Source organism: Netta rufina (assembly GCF_964035555.1).
Source record: "Netta rufina genome assembly, chromosome: 16".
In the NCBI taxonomy this organism is placed as follows: Eukaryota; Metazoa; Chordata; class Aves; order Anseriformes; family Anatidae; genus Netta; species Netta rufina.
Window position 1 is genome coordinate 2,105,745 of NC_140140.1, and position 24,667 is coordinate 2,130,411.

Sequence of the window (24,667 nt, forward strand, 5' to 3'; positions counted from 1 at the left end):
TTAAAAACACAGGTACAGAGCTTAATACCAGAGTAATGAGATTAGTTCATAAATTAAAAAATACAAACAAAAAAATCAACAGTTTCACTCTTATTTTCAGAAGGTCCCATGTGATATGATGTACTATGCACAGAGCATGCTCACAGACTCTTTATTATGTCCTCTTCCCCTTTTAAAAGAAAACTGACAAGTAGACCCAAGACTTCTAGTGTTTGTTGTCGATGGCAAAAAGGCAGTTACAGCTCTGTGCATCCGGCTTAAGCATGTAACTGCAGGCTCCCCAGAGTTATCTGAAGGCTTTTCCTCTGTTCAAAAGAAGAAGGACTTGGTACAATGTTCTTTGGCTGCAAGTTCTTAGAGGCTTCCACTGAAAGGGTTCTCCTTCAAAAAAAGAAAAACTGCAGTTGCTGTGGGATTTTTTTTTTTTTTTAATAAGAAAATGCTGAGGAATAGGCGGAACCGATGTAATAGTTTGAGTGAAGCCCTCACAGTGCTAAGATGTTGGGGTCTGCTACAAATATTCAAGTTCCAAGGCGTGCCGAAGAGCTTCCAGGTCAGCATGACAAGAGATTCTCCAGAATGGCATGTTGTGCTAGAGTGAAACCAAAAGAGGGTTTTTTGTTTTGTTTTGTTTTGGTGGATGTTGTTGTTTAATACTGAGATGAAAACAAATTTCTTAATTTGGACCCTCAGTAACAGAGCTTTGTACTTGGGCCACCGGGTTGTCATGGTGTCACAGGCAAGGAGGCTCATCTTAGAGAGAAAGGAAGGAAGAAGGAAGTTTCTATTTGCTGAGGCATTTCTCCTATGCAGAGAGGAAGGAAAGATCTGCCACAATTTGTGAGTGTCCTGCTTCAGGGATGATGTAGGATGCAGGAAGACTTTCTGAATGTACTAGCCTCTAAACTTTACCCTTGTATTTTTTTAGGGATTAATTAAGAAAGTTTCTAGAATTTCAGTACTCTTAGAAACAATTTTCTTGCCACTTTGTGATGTTTGTCTATAGTAACAAACTATACAGAATCTTAAGCATTGTAATCCTATCCTCTAACACAAGGTTCAAAGTTATTCTGTTTGCTGTAAGTGAAAGCCAGTGCATCACAGCCAAGTAAACAATATATTTATCACAAAATGAAGTTATTTAAACTTACAAAGATGCAATACCATACAGAGACAACATGCTTTCTAACAATTACTTCCCTTTCCTAATTAACTGGAGCAATAGGTCATGCTACATTTCCTGGAAAGGTAGGAACTGGTATCATTGCTCAGATCGATTTTTCATTTAGTGTAACACCACTGCCTCAGAGAAAGGTGCAATAGGTTTATATGACAATCCGTCCTCAACGAAGTCTCCCAATTCTCATTTTTGAGAGACTATCATATGTACTTCTGCCTTCCTGTTGTTCAATTCATATTAATTGTGATAAATCTGAAGTCATGTATACAAATGTCCAAGTTCTAACCAGTCATGCCACTTGATATCCTAGCATCTAGACAAATCAGCTATGACCTACTATTAGCTTCTTTATGATAACAAGATCATCTAATGAGAATTGTGAATATACCATAGGAAAACAAAACATCTCTGAAAGATTCCAGCTTTTTATAAGTGCTGTGAAACAAGAGAGATTCAATTAAACAAAGGACCTGAGATGGAAACTATAATCTGGTAAGGTATAAATAGTTCTATCAAAGTCCAGTTCTAACAACATAGTTCCATAAAGATTAGCAATGGCTGCAATTGCCATGGCCACTTTTTATGTGAAAATATCAAAATAATTAGAATTTGTTTTTAAATGTTAAATTCAACTCTTCTAGGTATGTTCTGGTCAGCCTGTGGTTTGAGCTGCATTTGTTTCTTATCCAAAACAATTCAAACAATTTTACTTTAGATCAAAGATACGCAGCTCATACTTGCACTTAGATTTTATGATAAGATCATTGTTTTCTTAGCTTCCTCCCAAAATACAGGTATCTGTACAGTCAACGTGAAGTATGCAGTAACTAAGCCTTAATTGACAAAGTGTACTGTCTTTCTAGTGTGAGAATAATTTCTGAATTTATCACTGTAAACATACTGTTTCTGAATAAATAGCATAAACAAAGCTTTAAAGAAGAGATGATGCTGATGAAGGGAGAAGATCCTTTTCCAAGTCTACCTACCTGTATAAAAAAACCTCCAGTGTAGTGTCTATTGACATGCATCTGATGTTTAAATACAACTCAAGTTTCCCTCTGGTATGTTGCCTATCAGTAAACAAATGCTTCCTTCAAGCTATTCATCAGTGTGTGTAGAAACAGCAAGCAAACACAGACCTCTGAAGTGCCTGGACTCCATTGCTCTGCAATTTCACTTTAAGAAGAAGAGTTACTTCCTTCTCCCTTCCCTTCCCCTGGTTATTATTAAACCCCTCCCATTAAATTATCTATTTTTCCTTCTTTAAAGGGAAGAAAGCTTGGTCTCTTGGCCTCTCCTGCTGCTCAGCATTTACAGATTTACCACTCATCAGACAGGTGAAGAAAAATGACCCACTAAAAAAAGGAGATATTATCAGTGCTGTCGGCAAAACAGTGAAAGGCTCTTTGCCTGCCCTCTCTCTCCACTTTTTTTTTGTATAGAGCTCAGGTGTGTAGAAGTCTTGACTAATGATAGTCATCAATCAAAGGAGGTGACAGCCCAGCAAAGAATGTGCTCCACTAATGGGAGAGCTGCTTAGGCCAAGAAACACAAGCAAGAGGACTCTTGAAATCCTGCCTCTATGAGCCCGCTGAACCTTCCCACATCTTCATACTGCCAGGGAGCCTGGTGGCCTTTGATGCAGTCATGTTCACTGACCCACTACCTTTGAAGTATGGTACTGGGCTGTCAAAAGCAGCAGACTATTATCACTTCATTCCCAGTCATGCATTCTGGACTCATCTCTGAGGACTCCTTAACCCTTCATGAACTAGAGAACCCTCTGCAAATCTGAGCAGTTTTCAAAGGGGTGGGATTTGTTGTTTTATTAGTAAGGCTAAATGTATTATAAGAAGGAGGGGTTTGATGATGACTTGAGATACAATTCTGGGGGTAGAACATGTGCTGACCACCTTATTTATTTGCTGGGATTCTTTTGTTCCTGGGTTTATGCACCCACAGGAATTAGATTTGTTTGAAAAGTCTTTGCAGAAGCTTTGTTCAGAATGAGATGTCAGGTCCTCCAGCATAAAGTCAAGCCTCACAGCTGAGTTACCGTGATGTAATATTCTGTCTATTACCTAAGCTACCACAACCATCTGTGTGTCTCCTAAAAACTAATCAGTTTGCTGAAGATGGGCCTCACGCAGTCAATCCCTGCATCTAGATTCAAGTGCAGTGCTCCTGAAGCAAATGCAATTCAATCACATTGCTGCAGGTACAACAGGAACACAAAATTCAAGATGCACAAAGATATCTTGAAATTAATGCTTGCCATTAGCAAACTGTATTCCTGTCTCTGTAAAACTAAATAAACAGAGATTCCAGGCAGGCTGCTGTCCTAAAGATTAGGAAATGAAAACTGTGGCACTTCAAATCTCACGTTGCACAATTTAGTTGATAAATGTGACTACTTTCTGTCTTCAGTTGTTACCTTACTACCACTCTTGTGTTTCTCTAATACACTGACATCATTTGTGCATGTCAGAAGGTACTCCCTTGCTGTAACTCTAAATCTTGTTTTTTTTCCTTGTAAATCATTGTAACCAGAACACGGGCTTTGGTCTTCTTAAACTTTGCTTGTACTTTCTCCGAGCTCTGGAATCCCAGCTTCTCTCCTCTTACAGCCTACTGAAAAGAAAGATGCTTCAACTGGTCCCTGAAACTTCAATTCCTGTTTCACAATGAGTGAACTGTGGACACTAATGGCTGTAGAACTCAATTGGATGCAAGGGTTAGTCCATTTAATTATTTCTATGTCTACCTATGCCAGTGGGCTATTCATCAAGCATGAAATGCTACAAACTGTGGGCTTATCATTCCTGACCATACTGCTGTCAGAGTTTTTGTTCTACTTCAAATTCTGTATACCTTCCCGATTTCATTTTGCTTGTGAAATCAATCACACTGATCAATAAATCATTAATATAGGCAACAGCTCAGTACTGGTCCTTTTGGTATTTACTGTAATGATGTTATGCCCTATGACCTCACTGAGTCATAAATAGAAATAGAAGTGTGCATACATGCATGTTCTAATAGACCATTCAAAACTAATTCCAAGAATTTGGACTTCACAAAACAAAAATAACAACAACAACAAAACAGCTACAGATCAGAAATTCACCCTGCTTGCTCATCTGAGATCACACACTGGAGTTTTCCTTTTCTTGTGTTTAAAGCCATCTTTATTAAGCAAGAATGATTCCTGGAACACGTGACAGAACAGCTACCTGAAAAATTTCACTAACTGCCAAGGTGGAGGGAGGATTTACAGTATGAAATAGCTCACATGGTTGTTAAGCCATTTACTTATTAAGAAATTAGACCAATTCTAAGCTGTTTCAAATGGAGGGAGCTTCATTAAATGCTTAAGTAAAGAATGAGCCATTGAAATGAAAATGTGGAAGAATCCAGGATGGCATCCACAAACTGTACCTTTTTTGCTCCCTGTTCCTCTTCAACACCGTCTCCTATTACAATGTACACGGCTTTCCTTCCAAACCTTTGCATTATTCTTTCAAAACAGCTTTCTTTCCCTGAGAAACAGAAGGGAAGATGCATATTTTATCTGTACACATACAACAAGTGGGGCTGACATTCAGGTACTGGAACTGAAGTTGGAACCTAATTGAACTTGCTGCATTGCTCATTTTCTTTAGAAATTAGAACCCAACTTAATCTTCATGTGAGATGGATTCTTTCCATCCCATGAAAGCTACTAGCACTTTCTTTATCAGCTGAAGACTTCTAAGTGCTGCAAGTTTTCTGTAACCATTGTGACTGATGAACTACTTAGACTGGCCATTGGTAGAGTGATACAATGGTCATCATTTTTAGTTTTGAGAGCCCTCTTCTGCTTGTTCATAAAAAACAAACCTCAAAAGTTCAAACACTTAAACCAAAAGGGACAGAAAACAAAGCAAAAAAAACCTCCAAGCCAACCCTATCAATATTTATTACTCTCACAGCTTCATAAAACTCATTCAGCACACTTGACTCCAGCAAGAGCAACAGGATCCAAACAGTGTTTCTGTAACACGTACAAGCAGACTGCCTTCCTTCTAGCTAGGTGCAGTTAAGACCCAACATACTTTAGCTGCTCCACAGGGTGGATATTTTTCAGACTTGTTCCCTCCCAGAGATGCTTGGGAAGACTTGATTTTTTGTACTCTGTACTAGCTTAAGTATGGTCAGTCAGGATGCAAATCACAGATGTGTAAACATGGAGCTAAAATGAAAGTTCACACATTGCTTGTTGTGATCAGGTTGAGTGGATGTGCCTGACTTAGGGACAAAAATTCAATCTATCTTTGGTGAGGCATAAGTTAGTTTGTTCTTACCCGTTTTTGTTGCACTGTAAATATTTTCAATGGGGAAGACAGTGCCCAGTCCATAGAGAAGAACTTTTGCAAGAGCTGGTATAAGCTGAGTTGTGGTGACCAACACATTCACACAGTTAGGCCTAGAAAACAAAAGTTAGTAGAAATGGCAATATGTGTTTCTCTCTTTTACTCTAAATCGAAAGATGGCAGGAAGCAAACCTTTCTTGCAAATGCAAGTTCTCCAGCCAAGGGGAATTATGGAGCTAGAAGGATTATGCAGCTAGAGGCAGGTAATCTTAGTACTGTTATTGTCTCTTTATCAATTTAATAGAATGAAAAAAAAAATACAAATCATCAGCAGTGATGCAGCCTTACTGCACGCATGCCAGGATCTATTCTGCAGGAATTTAAATGCTATCTAGGTAATGGCCATGCTTTTGTTCTTTGAGTGAACATGTTCAGGGATAGAAGGGCCCTTTCCTTCTCTAAATCTGTGCACAGGAAAAGTGTACTACAGAGGAGGCAGTCATGGAAAAGCAAGAAATAAGGGCTGGTTTTTCTTTTGCTCAGTTCATCATCTCAAGCTAACCCCAACACGTCTGACCAACATGTGCAGACAGGCCTCCCACAAGTTTGGCCAGCAAAGTCCTATAAATGTGTCTCAATTTGTTTAGAGGGAGAAAAAAAAGGGAAGCAAAGGAGATCCTGGATCAAGCCCGTAGGCAATTCTTTAAGCTGTTCTTACCGGGAATGTATCAAATTCAGCGCCTTCAGAGCATGTGTGAGCCAGAGATCAGTCAGCGCTTCAAGTTCTGCTCTTAACTGCAGCCAGGTTTCCCTCTTAGGAGCTCCTATTAAACCTGTAGGCAGGGAAAGCATCTTTGCAGAAGCACAGAAAGAGAGCTGCGTGGCTTTGTATGTAGTATGCCAAAGGCCTCCCGGCTGTGTTCTGAATCCTGCCTCTCCTAAAGGCCTTTCTCTTGGCCTCAGTGCAGGCTGCTCCCCTTTACCCACAGCCACATCACTGCAAGGTTCTGCTCTGAGGTCCATAAACCCAGACTGCAACGCATGCCTGTGCTACTAGAGCTCAGCTTCCTTCCTCTCTGAGGGAGTAGTATCAGTCACCTGCAGTCTGCAGGACCACGTTAAAACATCTTGGAGTTATCACAGAGCTCATACGGGAAATGAGCAAGAGGACAAAAGAGCCGTGTACAGGGGCTGATGTCCTGAGCTGGAGCCAGGAAGGTTTTTGTTTTCCTCCCGAAAAAGCCGTGCACCATTTCTAGTAAACGTGGGAGGGTATTCCTCCAACAAAACAACAACAAAAAGTCTGCGTTTTAACAATTCTTAGTTTTACTTCTTTCTTGTCACAGACTTGTTGTTGAAGTTATAAAAGAGAATCAGAAAAACCTATTGGAAGAACTGGTGGTATTGTTTTAGGGGAGTTAAAAGCAAGTAGTTATGTTTTCAGACAGAAATCAGTCCTGTGTTCTTCTGTGGGGAATAAATAAATAAATATTTAGTTTTAAACTTTTTGCTTGCTTACTAGACATTTTGGAAAATTTGAGAAGGCTGCCCTCTGGCCAAAGTAATAATAAAATAAAGCCCATGCTCAGACTTCAGTCCTTCTCCAACCATTAAACCAAGTATTGTAGCATATCTTCTAAAAACCTCATACTGAATCCTCATTTAAGAATGACTGCTGAAACACTTGCTCAGCTCAGTGTAAAATATTCTTATCACAGTGTTCTCTACACCTCCTCTACAGCATGCTTCTAGCAGGGTCAGAAGTATTTGAGATGATGAACGGCATGCTTGCTGCCTGGCAGTAAATACTCACCCCCTACATTGTTTTTGTAGGTGTTGTACATCTCTTTCACCCGGCGGTAGCGGAATGCTAATTTCCTCATCCAGTCAACTCCCCCGTGAACGCCTGAGCCCAGACATAGATTTGCACTGGCAGTTGAACTGTGAAAGCCATCTGCAGAGAAGTTATATGTGCTGGGAGAAGGAGGAGGGAAGGGGAGAGGTCATTATAATCACAGTCTATACAGTGCCAGCAGGGAGCGGAAACAACTGAAAAGTGATGTGGAGTCAAGTGGCAGCAGAGATGTACACAGCACACGCTGTACAGCCGTGGAGTTCATCTTTGCTGCCTGCTCTCACCCACGTACCCCAGAAGGGTGTGTGCCACCCTGCCTAATGCTCGTTTCCACTGTGTAACTTTTCTGTGCGCAACTAGAACCAAAAGATTTGGAAGGGCATTTGTGGCCCGTTATTTTTCATTTACTTGAATGATTTATTTCCAGGCTAGGGAATCAGCCTGGTTGCCAGACCCATGATCCCACACAGTCATTAGCCTCATCTCTGAAAAAAAAACAGCGACAACTACCACAACTGTAAGCAGTACAGGTTGTTTAGCACTTCCTGTCAGTTCTGAGGTTCTCTGGACTACAAAACATCTGACTGTCCTCAGGTCACTGAAAATCCTTACCTGCCTGTCATCCAGGCTGCTAAGCTGCAGAAATAGTCAAATCTTAAAGAATTTTTCTGGCTGCTTGGCTATATTGTTAAACATGAACTGAACACATTAATCAAGAAAAAAAAAAATAACTAAACAAGCCTTAAATGCCTGCACTGTGTAAAGCTTTTTAAACAAAAACTGAATGAAAACTTCAAAGCAACCCCAGGGTAATTACCACCATGGGTGGGGGCTAGTGGCAGTTCCACTGGCATTCTAAACTGACAATGTCTTGGAAGGCAGCAAGCCTGTCTTCTTCCAGGTGTTTGTTCCCGTCTTGAGCCCTCCTTGATGCACCTCGCTTTCTATCAGTGCAAGCATTTCTTTAGCACTGAGGTGCATCAGATCAGGGAACTGTTCCAGTTTAAAGACAACATAGTTTAAAAACAAGCAAAGAAGTTGCTTTTCAGCTGGATCAATTCCCTGAAAATATGGCTGGGGGTGGGGTATGGAGCAGCTCATGTTATCCTAACATGTTTGCTGGATGGCAGCATCAGGGTGGGTTTCAGAGCTTCAGCAGAAGGCAGACTGGGCTGCAGTTGAAGAGGGCAGCTGCACTCATGGGACACAGTCTGCTGGGTCAGGTCACACACCCAGCGGAGTCAGACAAACTGAACCAGAGCAAGGGAAGAGACAGAAATGCTCAGTGACACAGACCTAGTGTTCCTGGGCTAATCTTGAAGCCAGCTCAGCTTAATGTGCTTCCGGTACCTCACTGGGGCAGTAGCCAGTGCATCTACATTCACATCCTGATTTACTATGCAGTAATTTCCCCTTCTTGAAAGCTCTGAGGGCAATTTATTTCAGTATTAGAACATCCAGATAAATTTAACATGCTTAACGTATTTCATTTAGCTCAACTTCATATACCACACAGACGAACCATAAGCATGAGAAGTATCTACAACTGAAACCACTTAGGGGCTTTTCACAGGATTCATGATACACTATTAGCTTACAGCTTTTGTTGTTGTTGTTCACTCAAAGTAATTGCACTGACTGAGATAAAACCCAAATTATTATTTTAATCAATGTCTGAATATTTATCCAGACTCACCTGCTAACAAGCCACAGGAGCCAAAGGACCAAAACATGCATGTGCCATTTCAGTGCGTTACAAAGCACAAACCATCAATTCAGTTTCAGCAAAAAATCTTTTGAGTGTTCTCTACAGAAGGAGAAAGCTCTTCCAGAAGACTGCTCCTTTGTTTTCTATGCTGCTTCTGCACCAATTTCTCAAAACAACCATCCACAAAAACACAAACTAAAGTTTTTTAAGAGCTCTGCATATCTTTTTCTTGCACTGATTACAGTGACTACAAGCAAAACTTTGGGAAAGGTAAATGTAATCGTACAAAAATAGTTTTTTTGTACATGATTAATGAACTTAAACAGGCAATATTAATAGTTAGTGCAGTTTTGGTGTATGTTTACACCAGTGACAAGGCTGTGGCTTTGGCAAGGACGACAGTCCTTACGAGTAAGCCCATTTATTACAGATTGGGCAGTGGGAAACCTTTCAGTCTGGTTTTGAAAGGGTTTGGCTACACTTGAGCCAACTGGCTGGCCAAATCATGTTGGAAACCAGTGTAGTCAGAGCAAAGTTCACCCTAATTTTAAACATAATTCCTAGAATGGTTCAAAGCTGAGCAAGGTCAGGGCTTGACAGTAGGCACAGGCAAATTAATGTGTGAACAGCAGCTCTGTACTTCTGTGCGTTTAATAACTGCAGACAGCATGGAGCCAGGAAGGGGAGAAGGCACATGGCCAAGGAAGTTGTTTTACAACACTGACCAACCCCCTGCTATTTTCAAACAGCTGGGGACTACCTGGCCTGCAGCTTCCACCCGGAGATCCCATACCTTAGATCTTGACCATTATCATCTGACGATACATCATCTATGTGAATCTGGTCACAGTCCTGAGAAGCGTATGAAAAAAATACATCAGTAAATAAATACTTTGAAAAAACATTTTAAAGAACACTTCATGTAATGAAAAATGACTTCAAGGCTAATGCTACGAGAAAATCTTACACGTTGCCAACATTGTCTAGTACAGTATAGCCAGCTAATTGTTACAAACAATATTACACAGCACTTGCATAAATAACTAAATGTGTGTGAGACAAGCTGCTACCTAAAGGCACAACAGCTCCTTAATAACGCACTAAATGGAATTCCTTCCTATGCAGATATGAGGGAGAGAGAGGGGCTTGTCTTTTAGCCAGGAAAACTGTTTTGTAAATGTTGTTATACATGATAAGGCACAGATTTGGCAGCCTCTCCCACTGTGACAGTACTGCTTTGGACAGAAGGTGTATCCCCACATAATTATAAGGGGAGATCTGTCTCAGAAATTTCCAGAGACACCTGTCCTGTTGGTGTTTTCCCAGGGCATACTGAGGGGGTTCAGCTTCCTTTGATGTGCAGAGAAGCACTGAAGAAGGCACCCTTTCATAGCCCTGTACTGCAGAGTTAAGAAATAATATGTCAGTAATGAGGAAATCTACGGACAGGAAATTTAACCAGAAGGTACACTTAGAGCTCAGCCTGCATGAAGTACGTACTCAAGATCTTATCTTGCAAAATTCTTCATTGTTTGAATCATGGAGGCCCTGCCTCAAAAACTTGAGAAATGTTGTTTCTATTGTTTCCTTCCTAGTCTTAACACCATCATTAGAGAGAGGAAAATCTGTAAGCTTCTCCCTACTGCCTTAATCTCTTTTCTCTATGATCCTTGTAGGTAAGGAGAAAACAGAAAGCCTTCAAGCTGGCAAACACTACCCTTTGTTCTGGCTGATTTTCAATAGAAGTAAAAGCACAGTTGATATAAGGAGACTGAAGTCAGAACAACTACAGCTAACTAAGGAACAGTTATCCTTTACCACCACAGTATTTTATAAACCACACGATCACCTACCTTACATAATTATAGGCTTTATGAATTCCTTTAAATTAGCCCATCCAAAAAAGAAAAAATCCCCAAACAAGTAACTAAGCTTGATATCAATGGCAAAATGTCACACATTGTTCTTGCTCATAATCATGACATTTTCTGCAGAACTTGTTTTAGATAATTCTCAACAAGTCATCCAATTTTATCTTGTTCTTGTCTCCTCAGTCCTCTTCATCAACATATGACTGAGGTGTATACTCTGTATAACCGGAACCAAGTAACTGTATTGCAGATTTCTGCTGGCACCTCTCTCTCTTCCACCCACTGTCATTTTTTAAGCCCCCCTCTCCATAGCTGTTGTAAGCCATGCTGGGATAATATTGATGCAGCCCACTCCATTTCAGTTGTGTGATGCAGGGCATTAAGTCAAGGGAAAGGTATTTGTGGAGGGATCTGTTTTTCTCATTTATGAATGAATTGTTCTGTACACTGAAGTGTGACAACAGTAGCTATCACATTTCTGACTTAATAAAATACCATGACACTTGGTGAGACACTACCTCATAGTCCGCCGGCTGAGCCTATCATGTTACTGGGTAAAACACAGGGAAGCTGGTTAAAGCAAGAATGTGGACCGTGTTTTACTACTTGGTTACGAGACTAATTTTTCATTCTCGCAGAATTTCCTTGAGATCTTAGTGAGTGGGGAATCAGGGCAGGATATCTGGGCTGCTGAAAAGAAGGTCCAGATTGTCTGAATGGAAGTCTGCAATGGAAAACCCAGTTTCCACATCTGCTGACTTTTTAAAACGATACTCTAGGATCTCAGAGGTACGTGATCTGTTGAATGTGCAACCTGTAACTGAGTCAAACGTGTAAGACCTAGTCAATCCTCCAAGCTCCTGGAACGGAACTGTTCTTACTGTTGTGACATCTCCAGGCCAGTCAGTGATACACAATCTGCCTCCAGATGGGAGCAAGCCCTTGAACCCACACAGAAAGGTGCTTGAGCTAGCACAGCTTTGAAATGGTACCACAGGCTTGGAAAAAGCTTCTGCTGCTTCCTTGTGAAATACAAGCTGGTTCTGAGGATGCATGGAGAAGCTCCTTCAGTTACTACTTCTGCTCTCTCTGCATATTCTCTAGATTAGTCTCTTGCACATGTAGAAACAGCTTGCAGACATACAGGTTGTCCATTTTTGTATCAGTACTGTGTTAGATAGTTTTAAAAAACATCTAATGAATTCATTGATCACTTGAGCTCACATCTCTTCTTAAGGTGGGGATAGGGGGTTAACAGTTCCCAGAACAGGAAACCTCCAGGGAGGGCTCTGAAAGGCAATAACCTGTAAACACACTAATCCCCTTGTTTGCTAATTCCTCATCCCCTTCTCGGTCCTGCTGTCCTTCACACCTGCTTTCTAGAGTGCTAGGCAACGATATCTCCAGAGGGAGGATGAAATGTACTATTTTCTAGCTTGTGTTGCACTGTAAACAAAAGGAGCCTGGGAGAAAAAGCACAACCCTGAAAAGCCCAGAGTCCATACTTGAGCTTCACCATGATCTGTAACCGTGGTCAATTCCTATTCTGCCTGATTTCCCAAAAAGGGAACAAAGAGTGAGAAGATTTCCTTTCAAGTGTATTTACTCATATAGTCTATAGTGTGATCAGAGACCTTTATAGGCCACACCTTGTATGGCCTGCATTTGCAGACAGTAGGGATCTAACCTGCCTGTACTGCAACTGCAGTCAGAGGTGATGTGTCCAACAAGCACCAAAGTGCTACATGAGTAGGTGAATTAGTGTGGTACACCCACATATTTATAATTTGAAAATGCGGCTCAGCAAACACACGCCTCTCACTTGCCTGGGTTGTGCTTCTAACAGCCTCCAGAACAGGGCAATACTTGTGTGGCTGCATACCCTCAAAGCTGCCCTTGTCAAGGTTTGGTGCCTTCATTCTTTGTTACAGGGCAGCCACACCATTAAGCTGTGTTTTAATAAGTATCGACCCTCCTCCTGCCCAAATCTGCTGGAAATAAATCCATCTTCTAAGTTCTACTACTCAAGAGTTAACTTGCTGGCAGAGAATCCCTTTCTGTAAGAAGACCAGAAGTATTTGGTAAGAGTCTAGGCCTAGGGCTTCTCCATTCGCCCACCTGCCCTGGAAACTGGTGATCAGCCTCCTGCTATCCTGAGGGCTGGGGGTGAATCTTGTGGGAAACGGGCCTCTGCTAGGCTGCAGCACCAAGAGAGGCTGGGCTGTAGCAGCTTATTTGAATGGATCTGCTGGTTCTACTTTTCACACACGCCCAAGATTCCCCTTCTCTGGCATAGCAGGAAAAACGCTTCCAGGCAATGTATCTAGGAAGAAGTTGCCTGAATCCCACCCAGGAAGACCCTGAAAACATACAAAACCCTGGCCAACAACAGGGTGCCAGGGAGCAGGATGGCACTGCATGTGGTTCAAGGCTATGGCACAGGTGAGGCGAAGGCAGAGTAACAGTGGCCTGACTCCTGTATTCATTTGGCAGTTTTTTTATAGAAGCAAGCTCTGAAAATTCCTGCTATTTATTCATCTGTCATCCGCTGAGCTGACAGCTTGCATCAACTGCAGTAATTCATTCTCTTGATTTTATCTTGATTGATAAGAGCAGCAAAACAAAGGGCTGCCTAGTTTTCTTGGACAAGTTGACAGTGTGTTGCCATAGAGGAAAGCCCTATTTTTCTCTCCTGTCTTGCTGAAACATTAAAAGAAGTATGATGTGCCTGATATAATGCACATATATGCAGATAATATATAATAAATATATATAATATATATTATATATATATATATATATAAAATAAATAACGCCTGATAGCATTATTTCTGCATAAGGCAAGAATCACGTGGCTTTGATAGAAAAAAACAAACAAACAACTATTTCCAGTTCAGGCCCCTCACTCAGAATTTGAAGCCAATTTTTTGCTAGGCTGTCCAGTCACAGCCTTACCAGGCTAATGAGGATTACATAAATGCTAGCAAGGACTGTGTGAACCTTGCTGTATCTATGGGCAAATGATTTATCCTCATCAGGCACCTTCTAGGAATGTTTCAACAAAGCTTTATACCCTGGCAGCACCTTCTGCTCTGCACAGCACTGAAAACTGCAGACAGCATAATAAACCAGTCCTCTGTTGCCAAAACAAGGTAATAATTGATTTCCTTGTCCAACCTGCCTCTCTGGTGAGGAGAGATGACATTTCTTCTCCCTCACAATTGTCCCCCACGCTGAGGCAGCCATACTTTAGCTGCTTCAGTATGCTGGGCACCCCCAAAATGCCTGAACTTGGCTAAGGAAGGATTCATGCCAGAGAAATGTCTTGCTATGTTTAGTATTTCCTAACAAGAGTATTGCTTTAGTACTGAACAGGGTGACAATCATACCGCTTTCTCTGTTACAGCTTCTTTCACCTGGCCCCACCATAGAATATGATCAGAAATGGTTTCAGCCCTGTACAATTTTAGCTTATTTTGTGTTGCACAGGTCAGTGTTATGCCACATGATGGTGCTAATGCATATGGTAATCTTTTCGGGTCTAGAACTTGAAGCAGCTTCTGTGCTTTTTTTTTTTTTTTTTTTTTTTTTTTTTAATCTATTTTTTTCTCAAGTATATCATTCACTGTGTCTTTTTCAAGCCCAGCACTTGGTGATGTACAACCCTTAAATACCACATTGTGAACGCTCAAGCCTGACTTTCATTTACAATCCAAAACCAAGGAGTAGGATGGCTAATGAACAGAGATGGATGACTTCTGTTCTCGGAACACAGAATTTTGTAAGGGACATTCACTTCTTTTGAATCTTTCCTTATCCATCACTTTAATTACTGAAATGCTCAGCTAAAATCGAAACACCTTTGTTTGTCTTTGATTTGAAAAAAAAAGTTTAGTTTGTTTCACTTGTCAAGCATGAGTCAAAAGGGAAGACTGAAAAAAAACCAAACAGATAATTCTCAGTAAGCAAACCCCCAGATTGTAAGGAGACAGGTGGCAGGAAAGCAGGCACCTCCTGTAATGTGTGGAGGAACACAGTGCAATTAAGCAGTGAAGGAATCAGAAGTTCTCACTGAACTCATCAGGCACAGAAAAAGTTTTATCCCATTTTATCCAGCACAGAAACAAACCCTTCATTTTTCAAGTGAAGAGAAAGTCCGCAGAAGCCTACCGAGGGATCCCAGAACTTTTTCCTCCAAACTCCTCCAAGCAGTACTCTTGACTCCAAGATGCCCACAGCACAAACCCATCCTACTCACTGTAGGTGACTCATTCACATAATTTCTACTGATTGCAAATTAAAACAACTTTTCTTCAGCACTATACAGCTGTTTCTCAGCTGGTGACAGAATTTTGCTTGCATGACTTTGTTTGGATTTCACTATATATTCAGAAGAATTTTCACTTTGTATTAGGAAGGCATAGCCAGATCGTAACAATCTGCCATAATGCAGACAAGGAGGAATTTTTCCTCTTGGTCTTTCATGTAGAAACTCACACAGTTTCATCCTGCAATGTGTCTGCACTTGAGCAGACCTCCTGCTCTGCCTCTGTGTGCAGAACAGAGCTTCCTCAAGAACAGACACTGTTTTTAAAACCTCTGCATTGCATCATAGCTAATTGTTACCTGCCCCATAGGATCTATGCTAATTTAGCTTAATAAAATTATTAAATAGCAAATTTCTGGAGAAGCAGCAGTAATGTCCTCATTATTAGATTTACTGAAACTGCCAAAAGCCATCATTGTTACTGTGTATTTAGAAAAAAATTCCTTAACAGAATGAAGATGTCAAAGGGACATACTAAAAGTATGCTTCCAATAAACCATCTAAGGCCCATTTCTTTGGGGTCAATAATGAAAGTTTCTTGGCCAGAAAAACAAGTTTGTAGAGCAGATGCAAATGATTAGAAAGAAAGATGCTAAATAAAATAAGCAGCTACATACCTCCAGGTCATTAAAGAACAGATGTGTATCTGCAAGGTTGAAGATCATTTCTTCCATCATAAGACCTATCCGCACAGACGTTGTAGTGTCCTGTTGAGGGAGAATCATTTTTTTTTCCCATTCATTTCAATTTCTTTTTTGGGGGTGGGAGATCTTAGACACAGGATCTACACATTCCTTTTTCTGAAGATACGGTCATTAAAGTCATTTAATTTACCAAGTGTATCTTAGCATGATTTTCCCATCCCTTTTTTTTTTTTTCTTTTTTTCTATTTTCTCTACTAATCAGTTTCTGTTCTCTGAAGGATGGATATAGCTCACCTTATGCATTTCAGCCTGTACATCCAGATGAGTTTAACAAGAACATTTAAACACCTGAGACTGTATAAGAATTGCTTCAGTAGGTTGGACAAAGAAGTAATTTCCAATAGCATCAGTACACAGCAGCTAGGGGACAGTTATGAACAACAGAGCCCACAGAGGGTGATTCTTTCCAGACCCTGTCCTTTGAATCAGCCGTAAGAGGCCAGCATTATTCTTTACACATGAAAGTAGACTTTCAACGTCAAGCAGCAACACGATGAGCAGAATCTGAAAACAGAGCCCACAAGTTCAAACATAAATTATCTCTCTTTCTCTAAAGCATGCAATCTGCATCTCGCTATGCTTGGGTCTTTACTGCCATGCTAACTTGGGTGATGAGCACAGAGAAGGACAGAAAGACAGACGTGTTGTTCCCACATCAGAGCCCACTGTGTGGCACAGTGTGTACTGGCCTTGGTAGCATAAGTGCACATGGAGATGCAAGAGCAGCCACACTGGTGCAAAGCTCTTCCATCTCTGCTGAAGCTCTCTGTTTGTTTAACAGTACCAGCAGAGTTAAAACAATCCCATCCTCCCATGCAAACTCAATTACAGCAGGATAAAATGCTTGTCAAAGTCTGACTATTCTTGCTCAGGACAGGACATGCTCTGCAGTGGCATAAAGCTTACTTGCAGAGCCAGAGATGTCATACTGGCAGTTACACCCAAGTAACTACACCTATTTATAAAGTGAAGACAAAACAAGATTCCTTATTAAAATGTTGGATCAGTCCATATGCCATTTGAACTGGTGTTAGAAATGGTGACATGCACTTAATGCCCCTGCCTGCATAGATTGACTGTTTCACAATTTGCTTGTTCTGCAGTTTTCTTGTATCAGCAGGTCCTCCAGGTCTGGGTCCAACTTGGCCCCAACTTGACCCCAGACAGGGTCCCAACTGCTTCCTTAAAGGGAACAGCAAGAAAACAATGCAGAAGCTCTGGCTGCCTACAGAATTTTAAAAACATACTTTTTCATGAATAAAAGAACATGAAAACACACATGCCAGCAGTTCTAAAACAGCTCCTGTACGTGTTAAGCACCTGTGAAGTTTTTAACATCCTGCTCCTGCTCCTACCAAAATCAGTGACAGAACAAGTACATTCCTGTGCAGCTCTAATGCAGGATGTCCCAAGCAATATGGGCCTCCTGTGTGTTTAGTTGATTTACTTTAGAAAATGATTTTTCTCCCTGTTCTTTGCTACCCAGCTAAGACACCACAACTGCCCGTGAGAGGGCCACCACTTCACTTCCCCGCTAAGTCACAAACACAAGCTTCAATCAGACCAAAGCAGCCAGGCTGACTGTTTGGCCAGGGAAGCTGCTCGCAGACAAACCCGCGTAGAATTGACTGTTACTGGCTGACTGCATGTGTGCAGCAAAGCCACTTGGTCCCTCATGCTGCCCCTGTGGGTAGGGGGACAGTGGCCACTGGACTCTTACGCCTTGGCGTACTCCTTCAAAGCTGCTTCCTGGGCACGGTGTACAGACCCGGGGATCTGATGCTCTGAAATACAACCAAGGGACATGCTGCACCCAGCCTGGTGCACTACAGTATTAAATAAACCGCAGCCACTTTTCCACGTCTCCCCTCCTCAAACAACCGACCTTGTTCCTAAACTCACAACAAAAGCACAGACATGTTCTGAGGCAAACTAGGTCTCTAGCAGAAAGTTTTATTATTCATTCAGAATATATTCTTCTTCAAAAATGCAAGTAAAAATAATTTACAGTTAATTTGAAAAACAAGCTCAAAAACATTCTGCCCATTCAAACTAAACAACAACAGAACTTGAAAAAAGAGCACTCCCACAACAGGCTTTTATTTGTAATTCATCTTCATTAGGACAGGGATCTCTCATCTTTACATTCATGTGGGTGGTTTTCCTCCGCTAACATTACAAGCCATGCTAAAATGTCAGATTTATATGTAGTCTTTGCTCTAATTTTCTGCAGATTTCTGTGGAGTCATGTTATTGTATGACAGGACAGTAATGAATTAGCTGAGGAACTCTAACAGGGAGCACAATGTTTGGAGGATGAGTACATTTCAATCAACCTTTGCGGCAGATGCTGTTGACATGGATGGTGTATTACACGCTAACCTAATTATTACGCATTCTTGGTGTAGTTCTCTTTAATTAGAGCAGAATGGCTGTGGTTTCAGCCATGTGTGTGACTCACGAGCACTGTGCCCATCTGAAGAAAAGCTCAGTCACTGATGTTTAAACATGCTTATTGCTGTTCCTGAAAGAAGGGCACTTTCTCCTCTGGGCCAAAAGTAAACTCCACCAGGCTTGCCTTGAACATGTCTACCTTTAAGCCCCAAACCTGCTCCCCTGATGAGGGGCAGGGACACAGGTGCAATTAGGGCATCTGACTGTGGCCCCATGTGAACAGCACTGAATCAAATTTTACTACCCAGGTGTAGTTACATGAGGGAACTGTTTTGAAGAAAATATGCTGCTAGGAAGAAATGATTTTGTAAAATAGTTTTTAATGAAGCAATTTATTTTTATACATTTCAAGGATCATTAGCCTTTAAACCTCTTTTAGGAAGTCTCATTCGTTGGTATCTGTCATTTATTCTCTAAGTTTTGTCTTTAGTTTTATTGGTATTAATCACTAACAGGGAGTAAGAAACATTTCCACAGTGTATGGAGTTACCTTCTCTTAAACTAAACAATATGGAAATTAAACTGTAGATGAGAGGAAAAAAAAAAAACAAAAACTCTTTCTCTTGAGATATAGAATATGATGGAATGAAAATAAAACAGAAAAATGCACTTTACCACCCAGAGGGGAAGTCGTTTGGGGAAATGATTTGGCATCAGTGCTTTCACAGTATGGATATTTCCTCTGCAACAAGGCACGCTTCCAAGTCTTAAGCTGATAAAGTTAAAAGGCAAATCAGTGCTCCCAGTATGATGTAGGTGTCTAGAGGCATGAGGCCAGGGTTCCACTAGCAATTATTTATTTGCATTACTGTTGCACTGACCTAGAAGCACTAGTCCCAGACTTGAACCCCACTGTGCTAGTTCTACCCACACAGGAAAAACACAGTCCCTACCCACAGCTTGCAATTCAAGTATGAATAAACAAGAGAATCAGACTGATGGGCAAGCACAAAAATGACACAGGTATATCAATGAGTCATTAGAATTCTCTGTATATGGTATAAAGAATTGGAAAGAGAATTATGATTTCTTTTTTCCTGAAGATGTTAATGGAGAACTCTTCCTAAGTGTACATAGAAGTCCTGAAGGACTAAAGGATAAGGCTGTGCTGCAGGCGATGCCCTAGTAGACTGCTAACGCCTACGTTAGAGCAGTCTGAGTTTAGCAGAGCAATGGGAAGTTGCTGTATCCATAATGATGACTCCTGCCAAAATGTATTACCATAGGAAAAGTGCACCCTGGAGCCCTAGGAACCAGCTTCCTCAATAGCAGATCTAGCCAATGTTTTCTGATGCATGTGAAGCCCAAGAACGAAAGGGCTGTGGTCAGCTTGAAATTGTATCTCCTCTAGGAACCACTTTTTTTTTTTTTACAGTGAAAACAGATTCACCTAAAACCTCGACCCTGAGCGTTTGTTCAGTAACATTAGAAGCGCGAGGTCCTACCCCTCTGCTAATCTACAAGTCATGCTTTCACAGACAAGGACAATGAGAGGCAGGGATAGAAAACAGGCAACAAACTCCTATAAATAAAACCTCCAGCACCACAGTGCGTTTCTGTGTGCCTCACCTCTGCAGGGCACATTGTTGGAGCCTTCTGTAGGGTTGATGTTAAACAGCCCCAAAAATTACACGACAGACCAGGCACCCCAACAGAGCTCAGCTCATGACTGATCAACACAGCCTTAATGGGCTTCTTCCCGTCAGCTGGATGGGATAAGCATCACAGCAGTGGTGCTCGTTTTGAAGTACTCATTCCCAAAGAGCTTGATACTCCCCCTAACTGCCACACCTTCACTTCCATATTTACCTAGTAGTAGTGTTTCACAGCTGCCCATTTCTGCTCAGCGTACATCCTGAGAGAACTGAGAGGTAAAAAGCCCCCACTCCACTTCTTCACAAAGTATTAAAACATAAAAAGAGGAAAATAAGCTTTTTTTTTTTTTTTTTTTTTAAAAAAACAAACAAACAAACAAACCACATTTCGATCAAGTATGTTGAACCTAAAGTGTATTCCTGGACATGTCTCCCTATTGTGTCTGTCACAGGATGTGACTTCTAGCTAAGGAGGACTGATGTGCTGTTGCCTACTGCCGACAACGCTGTGAATGAGATAATTTTCAGTAGAAGTGAGGCACTGCCAGCTCCCAGATCTGTAACTGCTTGCTGGGGGGCAGCTTTACTGCCCTTTCAGTGGATAGCCCTACTAGAGGAAAACACAGAAAAGAGAAGCCTCTGAAACACTCTGCAGGGGAAGGCAAAAGTGTCCATTCACCAAGGGGAATGTTTTCTTTCTGATCCCAAAAGCATAAGCTGACACATTTGCTCTGAATATTGCTTTTGTGCTGGCTAGTTGCATGCACTGCTCCTCTTTGAACTCATTCTGTAGATGTGAATTGTTACATTTTAAAATCACAATTTTAATTCACTTATGTCCTACAAGCTAAAAACATCCTTCCTAAAATTAATTCTGTTTCTGTTTCATTTTTCTCACTATGAATAACAGGATGACAGAAGGTGGCTAGGAACTTGATGAGCAGCCTTCAGTCTGGCCTTGCTCAAAAGACAGGCTCACCTATGCCTGTGTTGCTGTATCTTCACTATTAAAGGTAGCATTACCTACAAAAAAGCCCTTGCTGGATGCAGCCACACTTCAAACTGCACTGTCAGCATCCTCCCAAATGGCCTTCTCACCACTGCTCCTGGAAAACTGAGCTGGATTTTTCATAAACTGCTTATACTTGCCCTAAAGAATGCATTAAAAAGACATGTTTGTTAACACCTGCAGTTACTACTAATCCACTTGGCTGGATGTCCACAGCCAGCTCGCCCCTCTTGTATAGCGTAATTTTGAAAGGAAGCAAGAAGCAGACTTATCTCTGGCAATCTCTCAAGTGCAAGTCACTCTCAACCCCAGTCCTGGCTCCAAATCAGCCAGTTCCAATCCTCTGCCTTACAGGTACCCTGTTCAGACATGCAGGCCATTAGTAAAGGGGCAAAGCTGCCTCCTTTGAGACGGGTAACAAATCCGCTTGTTGTCTGACTCCGCGTCTATTTAGCAACGTGCCAATTAACCCAACATTCAAAATGTTAGGACAAAGACATTTGGAGCGTGAATCTTGGACTCAGACCTTCCTACCTCCCCACTTAAATAAATAAATAAATAAATAAATAAATAAAGCAAGCCCTTCTACTTAAAACCAATCACTGTCTTTAAATCCCTGTCAAATACCTGTTTATACCATGAGCAAATAATTACTTTTCTACAAGGAAGAAAGTATTAATTAAGGTTATTCATCAGACTCCTATTCTGTAGGGTTTATCTGCCACAGGTGTCAGCCAGAGGTGAGAGACGGATTAGTATACAATCAAGGGCTTTCTAAGTTAAATCTCTTCCTTGTGGTTAGCTGTTAATAATGAAGTTGTCACCAAGAGAAAGAATTTAATAGTTTTAATTGGGTTTAATTACTTGGAAACTCCTGAAAAATGGACCGGTTTGGTTGTAGTATAAAAATAATAAAAAAAGCAAAGACACAAACGCCACGTTTGAACAAAGAGAGCCTGTGAGAATAATCATTCTTTGGTTGTAACATTTTATACCTTGATCTGAATTTGAGACATTAACCAGGCTTTCCCATAAAAACAGAAAATTAACCTTGTGCATCAGTTCTAGTTCCAGTAAGTCAAGGGGGGCAGCTGCTGCGCCTGGCCCCATGGCCGTGCTGCCTGCCTAGTATGGGTCTGCCCACGTCCCTTTCTGTCCTCCTGTGTCCCCATCTGTCCCCTTGGTGTCCCTGTGTCCCCCCATCATCCTCTTTGAGGGTGAAAACACATTTAGCTCTTTTACTAGATTAGAGCTTAGTTTTGTTTATCTTTTTTTAATAGAAGCAGGTAACTTCTAGACCCACCTTCTCAGAGCTTTTCAGCTGAGAGTGGCTATTTGTGAGACCACTGGTTTTAAGTACCCAAGTAGTTCAGGAGCTCAAACTCATTTTTTGAAGTGACTTTGTTTCTTTTGACAAAGAATTGTCCTTTTTCAAATAGCATCACCCACTTTTCTCATTTCCAGGCTCTAAACTTTTTGGCCCCCAAAATGAAGACATACAGTTTTACCTAAACATTGACCTATCCAGGTTTGTTAGACAATCTACTGAATTTAAATGATGTCTCTACAGTCATTGGAAGTGTGACCTCATGGCGAGTCCAAGCCAGACAGAAAGCAAGTATCATTTAATCCTTTTCTTCAGATACCTTTCAATATTCACCATTGCTGTGATTTGGGAGGTACTTCCACAGTACTGCGTACTATTTACTGAAGGATTCTAACTCACTGGCATGGTTCTGTTCAGAAATGGCTGGGGACTACACCTTGGAAATTACTACAATAAGCAAATGGATGTGTCAGTAATTAAATCCTCACATTCGAGAAGCACACAGAGGTTGAAAGGGTTTTCCTCCCTCCTCAAATGAGCTATGCTTAGGGAAAAGCAGGAATAACTAATATATACAGCGCCTGAACCCATGGGTGGATTCCAGGCCTGTGGGAATACAGTACCTAAATACATTTTAAAAGCTGGGCCATAACGCTCGAGAACAAATGGAAGTTTTTTTTAGGAATCGTACTGGGTCTGGCTGGGATGGAGTTAACCTTCCCCACAGCAGCTGCTAAGGAGGGGGGTGAGAGGGGCTGTATGGTACTGAGCTGCCTATCACTGTTAAACCACAACAGTAACACGAAAGGTTCACAACCAAAAGTCTACAAATAATTTCTTTTTACCATACAGGGCATAAATGTCAGAAAAGGAGTGGATTTAAACCAAATACATGTTTTAACCCCCTTGCCCTTCTCACAGGAAAATCACCATATTTCTATGTAAGCCCTTGATAGCTCTGTGAAAAATACAAAACTCCCAGAAAGCTTGGTGGAAACATCGTGGTGTGTAAACCTCAGCACAAATGCGCATTTGTAACATGCAACTTCCTAATGCGAGTTACATTCCTTTATTTTTTGATACTACTTTTCCCTTAAAAATCAAGTCACAATTCAGCGACATGGGAAAGCAGGTTCCCTTTACTCATGCTCGTTAGACAATCCAGCATTGTTCCTGACATGTATTTTATGTCAGAAATAATCCTTTAATACTTCCAAATGCCACACATGCACTTTGCTTAGAAAGCCCTCGGTTCACCTAAGCTGCAGTACAAGAGGTTACATCTACATGAGCTCAGAGCATCTCCCATGCCCAGCATTGAAGCTGTTGTGGGTCTGGTTTTGCTGTTTCTGCTGCCGCTCAAGCCAGGACAGATGATAAACACAGATGTTTGCTCCCGAAATACACATTTGAAATAATCAAATAGCTGGAATTATTTACTCCCTTCTCTCCAATAATGAACTAATAATTGATATAGCAGCATGTCTAAAGTAACAGACTTTTTTATTACCTGCAGTGATTGAATGCTTTTTTAATTTAACTTAAAAAGGCATTAAATACAAGGTTTAGCCTCCAGTGGGTAAAAAAATCTCCAACTTCCTCAGAAAATCCTTTCCAAATTGTATTCATCTTGACTTAATCCATGATCTACTGAGTGAATTAGGCTCTGTTTGTTTTGAAAATCTATTTTATGGAGTTCCAAGGACTGTGTTTTCCTTAGGAAGGGCTCATTCTGCCTTTCTGACCAGGATGCCTGCTAGCAGCCCTCCACATAGGCCTCTGCAGGTTTTTAACATCCCAAGGTGCCCCACACATATGACTAACAAAATGTAAATAAACACAGCTGAGCCTGTAAGAAATTGGAAGGTTTTCTCATTAAAGAAATAAAATAAACAGATGTCCTTAAGCACTTTGGCTCATGTTTGTCAAAGGAATGGAAAACTCTCAGATGTTTGAACAGCAATAGTGATAGCCACATCTCAAGTGAGGGAAGAAGGAAAAAAGCAACAGCATGGCACTTTGAATTAACTAATGGTTCTCAAGGGAGGGTGCTTTTGATTTGAACCTTAGCAACTTCTACAGATAGTTTTTAACAGCCGAGCAATAAAATGGGGTTTTATTCTTCCTCAGTTTGTAAAGTAGTTAAGGACGGTTTTGGCCATTAGAAGCATGAATCACCATCAGATTTGATTAAATCCCTATGGTGTTTCAATCAGGTCCTGGCTTTAGGGTCCTGTGAGGGAACAATGCAAGGAAAAGCACAAGCTACTCAAAGCATTCAATGA

At 41.1% G+C, this 24,667-nt stretch overlaps 1 protein-coding gene across 3 annotated transcripts in view; it reads right to left on the minus strand.

Annotated features, from left to right (window-relative positions):
- EYA2 (EYA transcriptional coactivator and phosphatase 2) overlaps nucleotides 1-24,667 on the minus strand; it is a 98,381-nt gene continuing 73,714 nt past the window's right edge. For 2 of the 3 annotated variants that reach the window (XM_084296876.1, XM_084296877.1), the window contains exons 10-16: nucleotides 15,911-16,000; nucleotides 9,889-9,947; nucleotides 7,346-7,506; nucleotides 6,251-6,365; nucleotides 5,524-5,645; nucleotides 4,619-4,719; nucleotides 382-592 (exon numbers count right to left, since the gene is read on the minus strand). In XM_084296876.1, the coding sequence (XP_084153002.1) occupies nucleotides 512-592; nucleotides 4,619-4,719; nucleotides 5,524-5,645; nucleotides 6,251-6,365; nucleotides 7,346-7,506; nucleotides 9,889-9,947; nucleotides 15,911-16,000 (729 nt within the window). In that variant the 3' untranslated portion in view covers nucleotides 382-511. Of the gene's footprint in view, nucleotides 593-4,618; nucleotides 4,720-5,523; nucleotides 5,646-6,250; nucleotides 6,366-7,345; nucleotides 7,507-9,888; nucleotides 9,948-15,910; nucleotides 16,001-24,667 lie in introns of all 3 variants that reach the window. The other variant, XM_084296878.1, reaches the window with a different exon arrangement.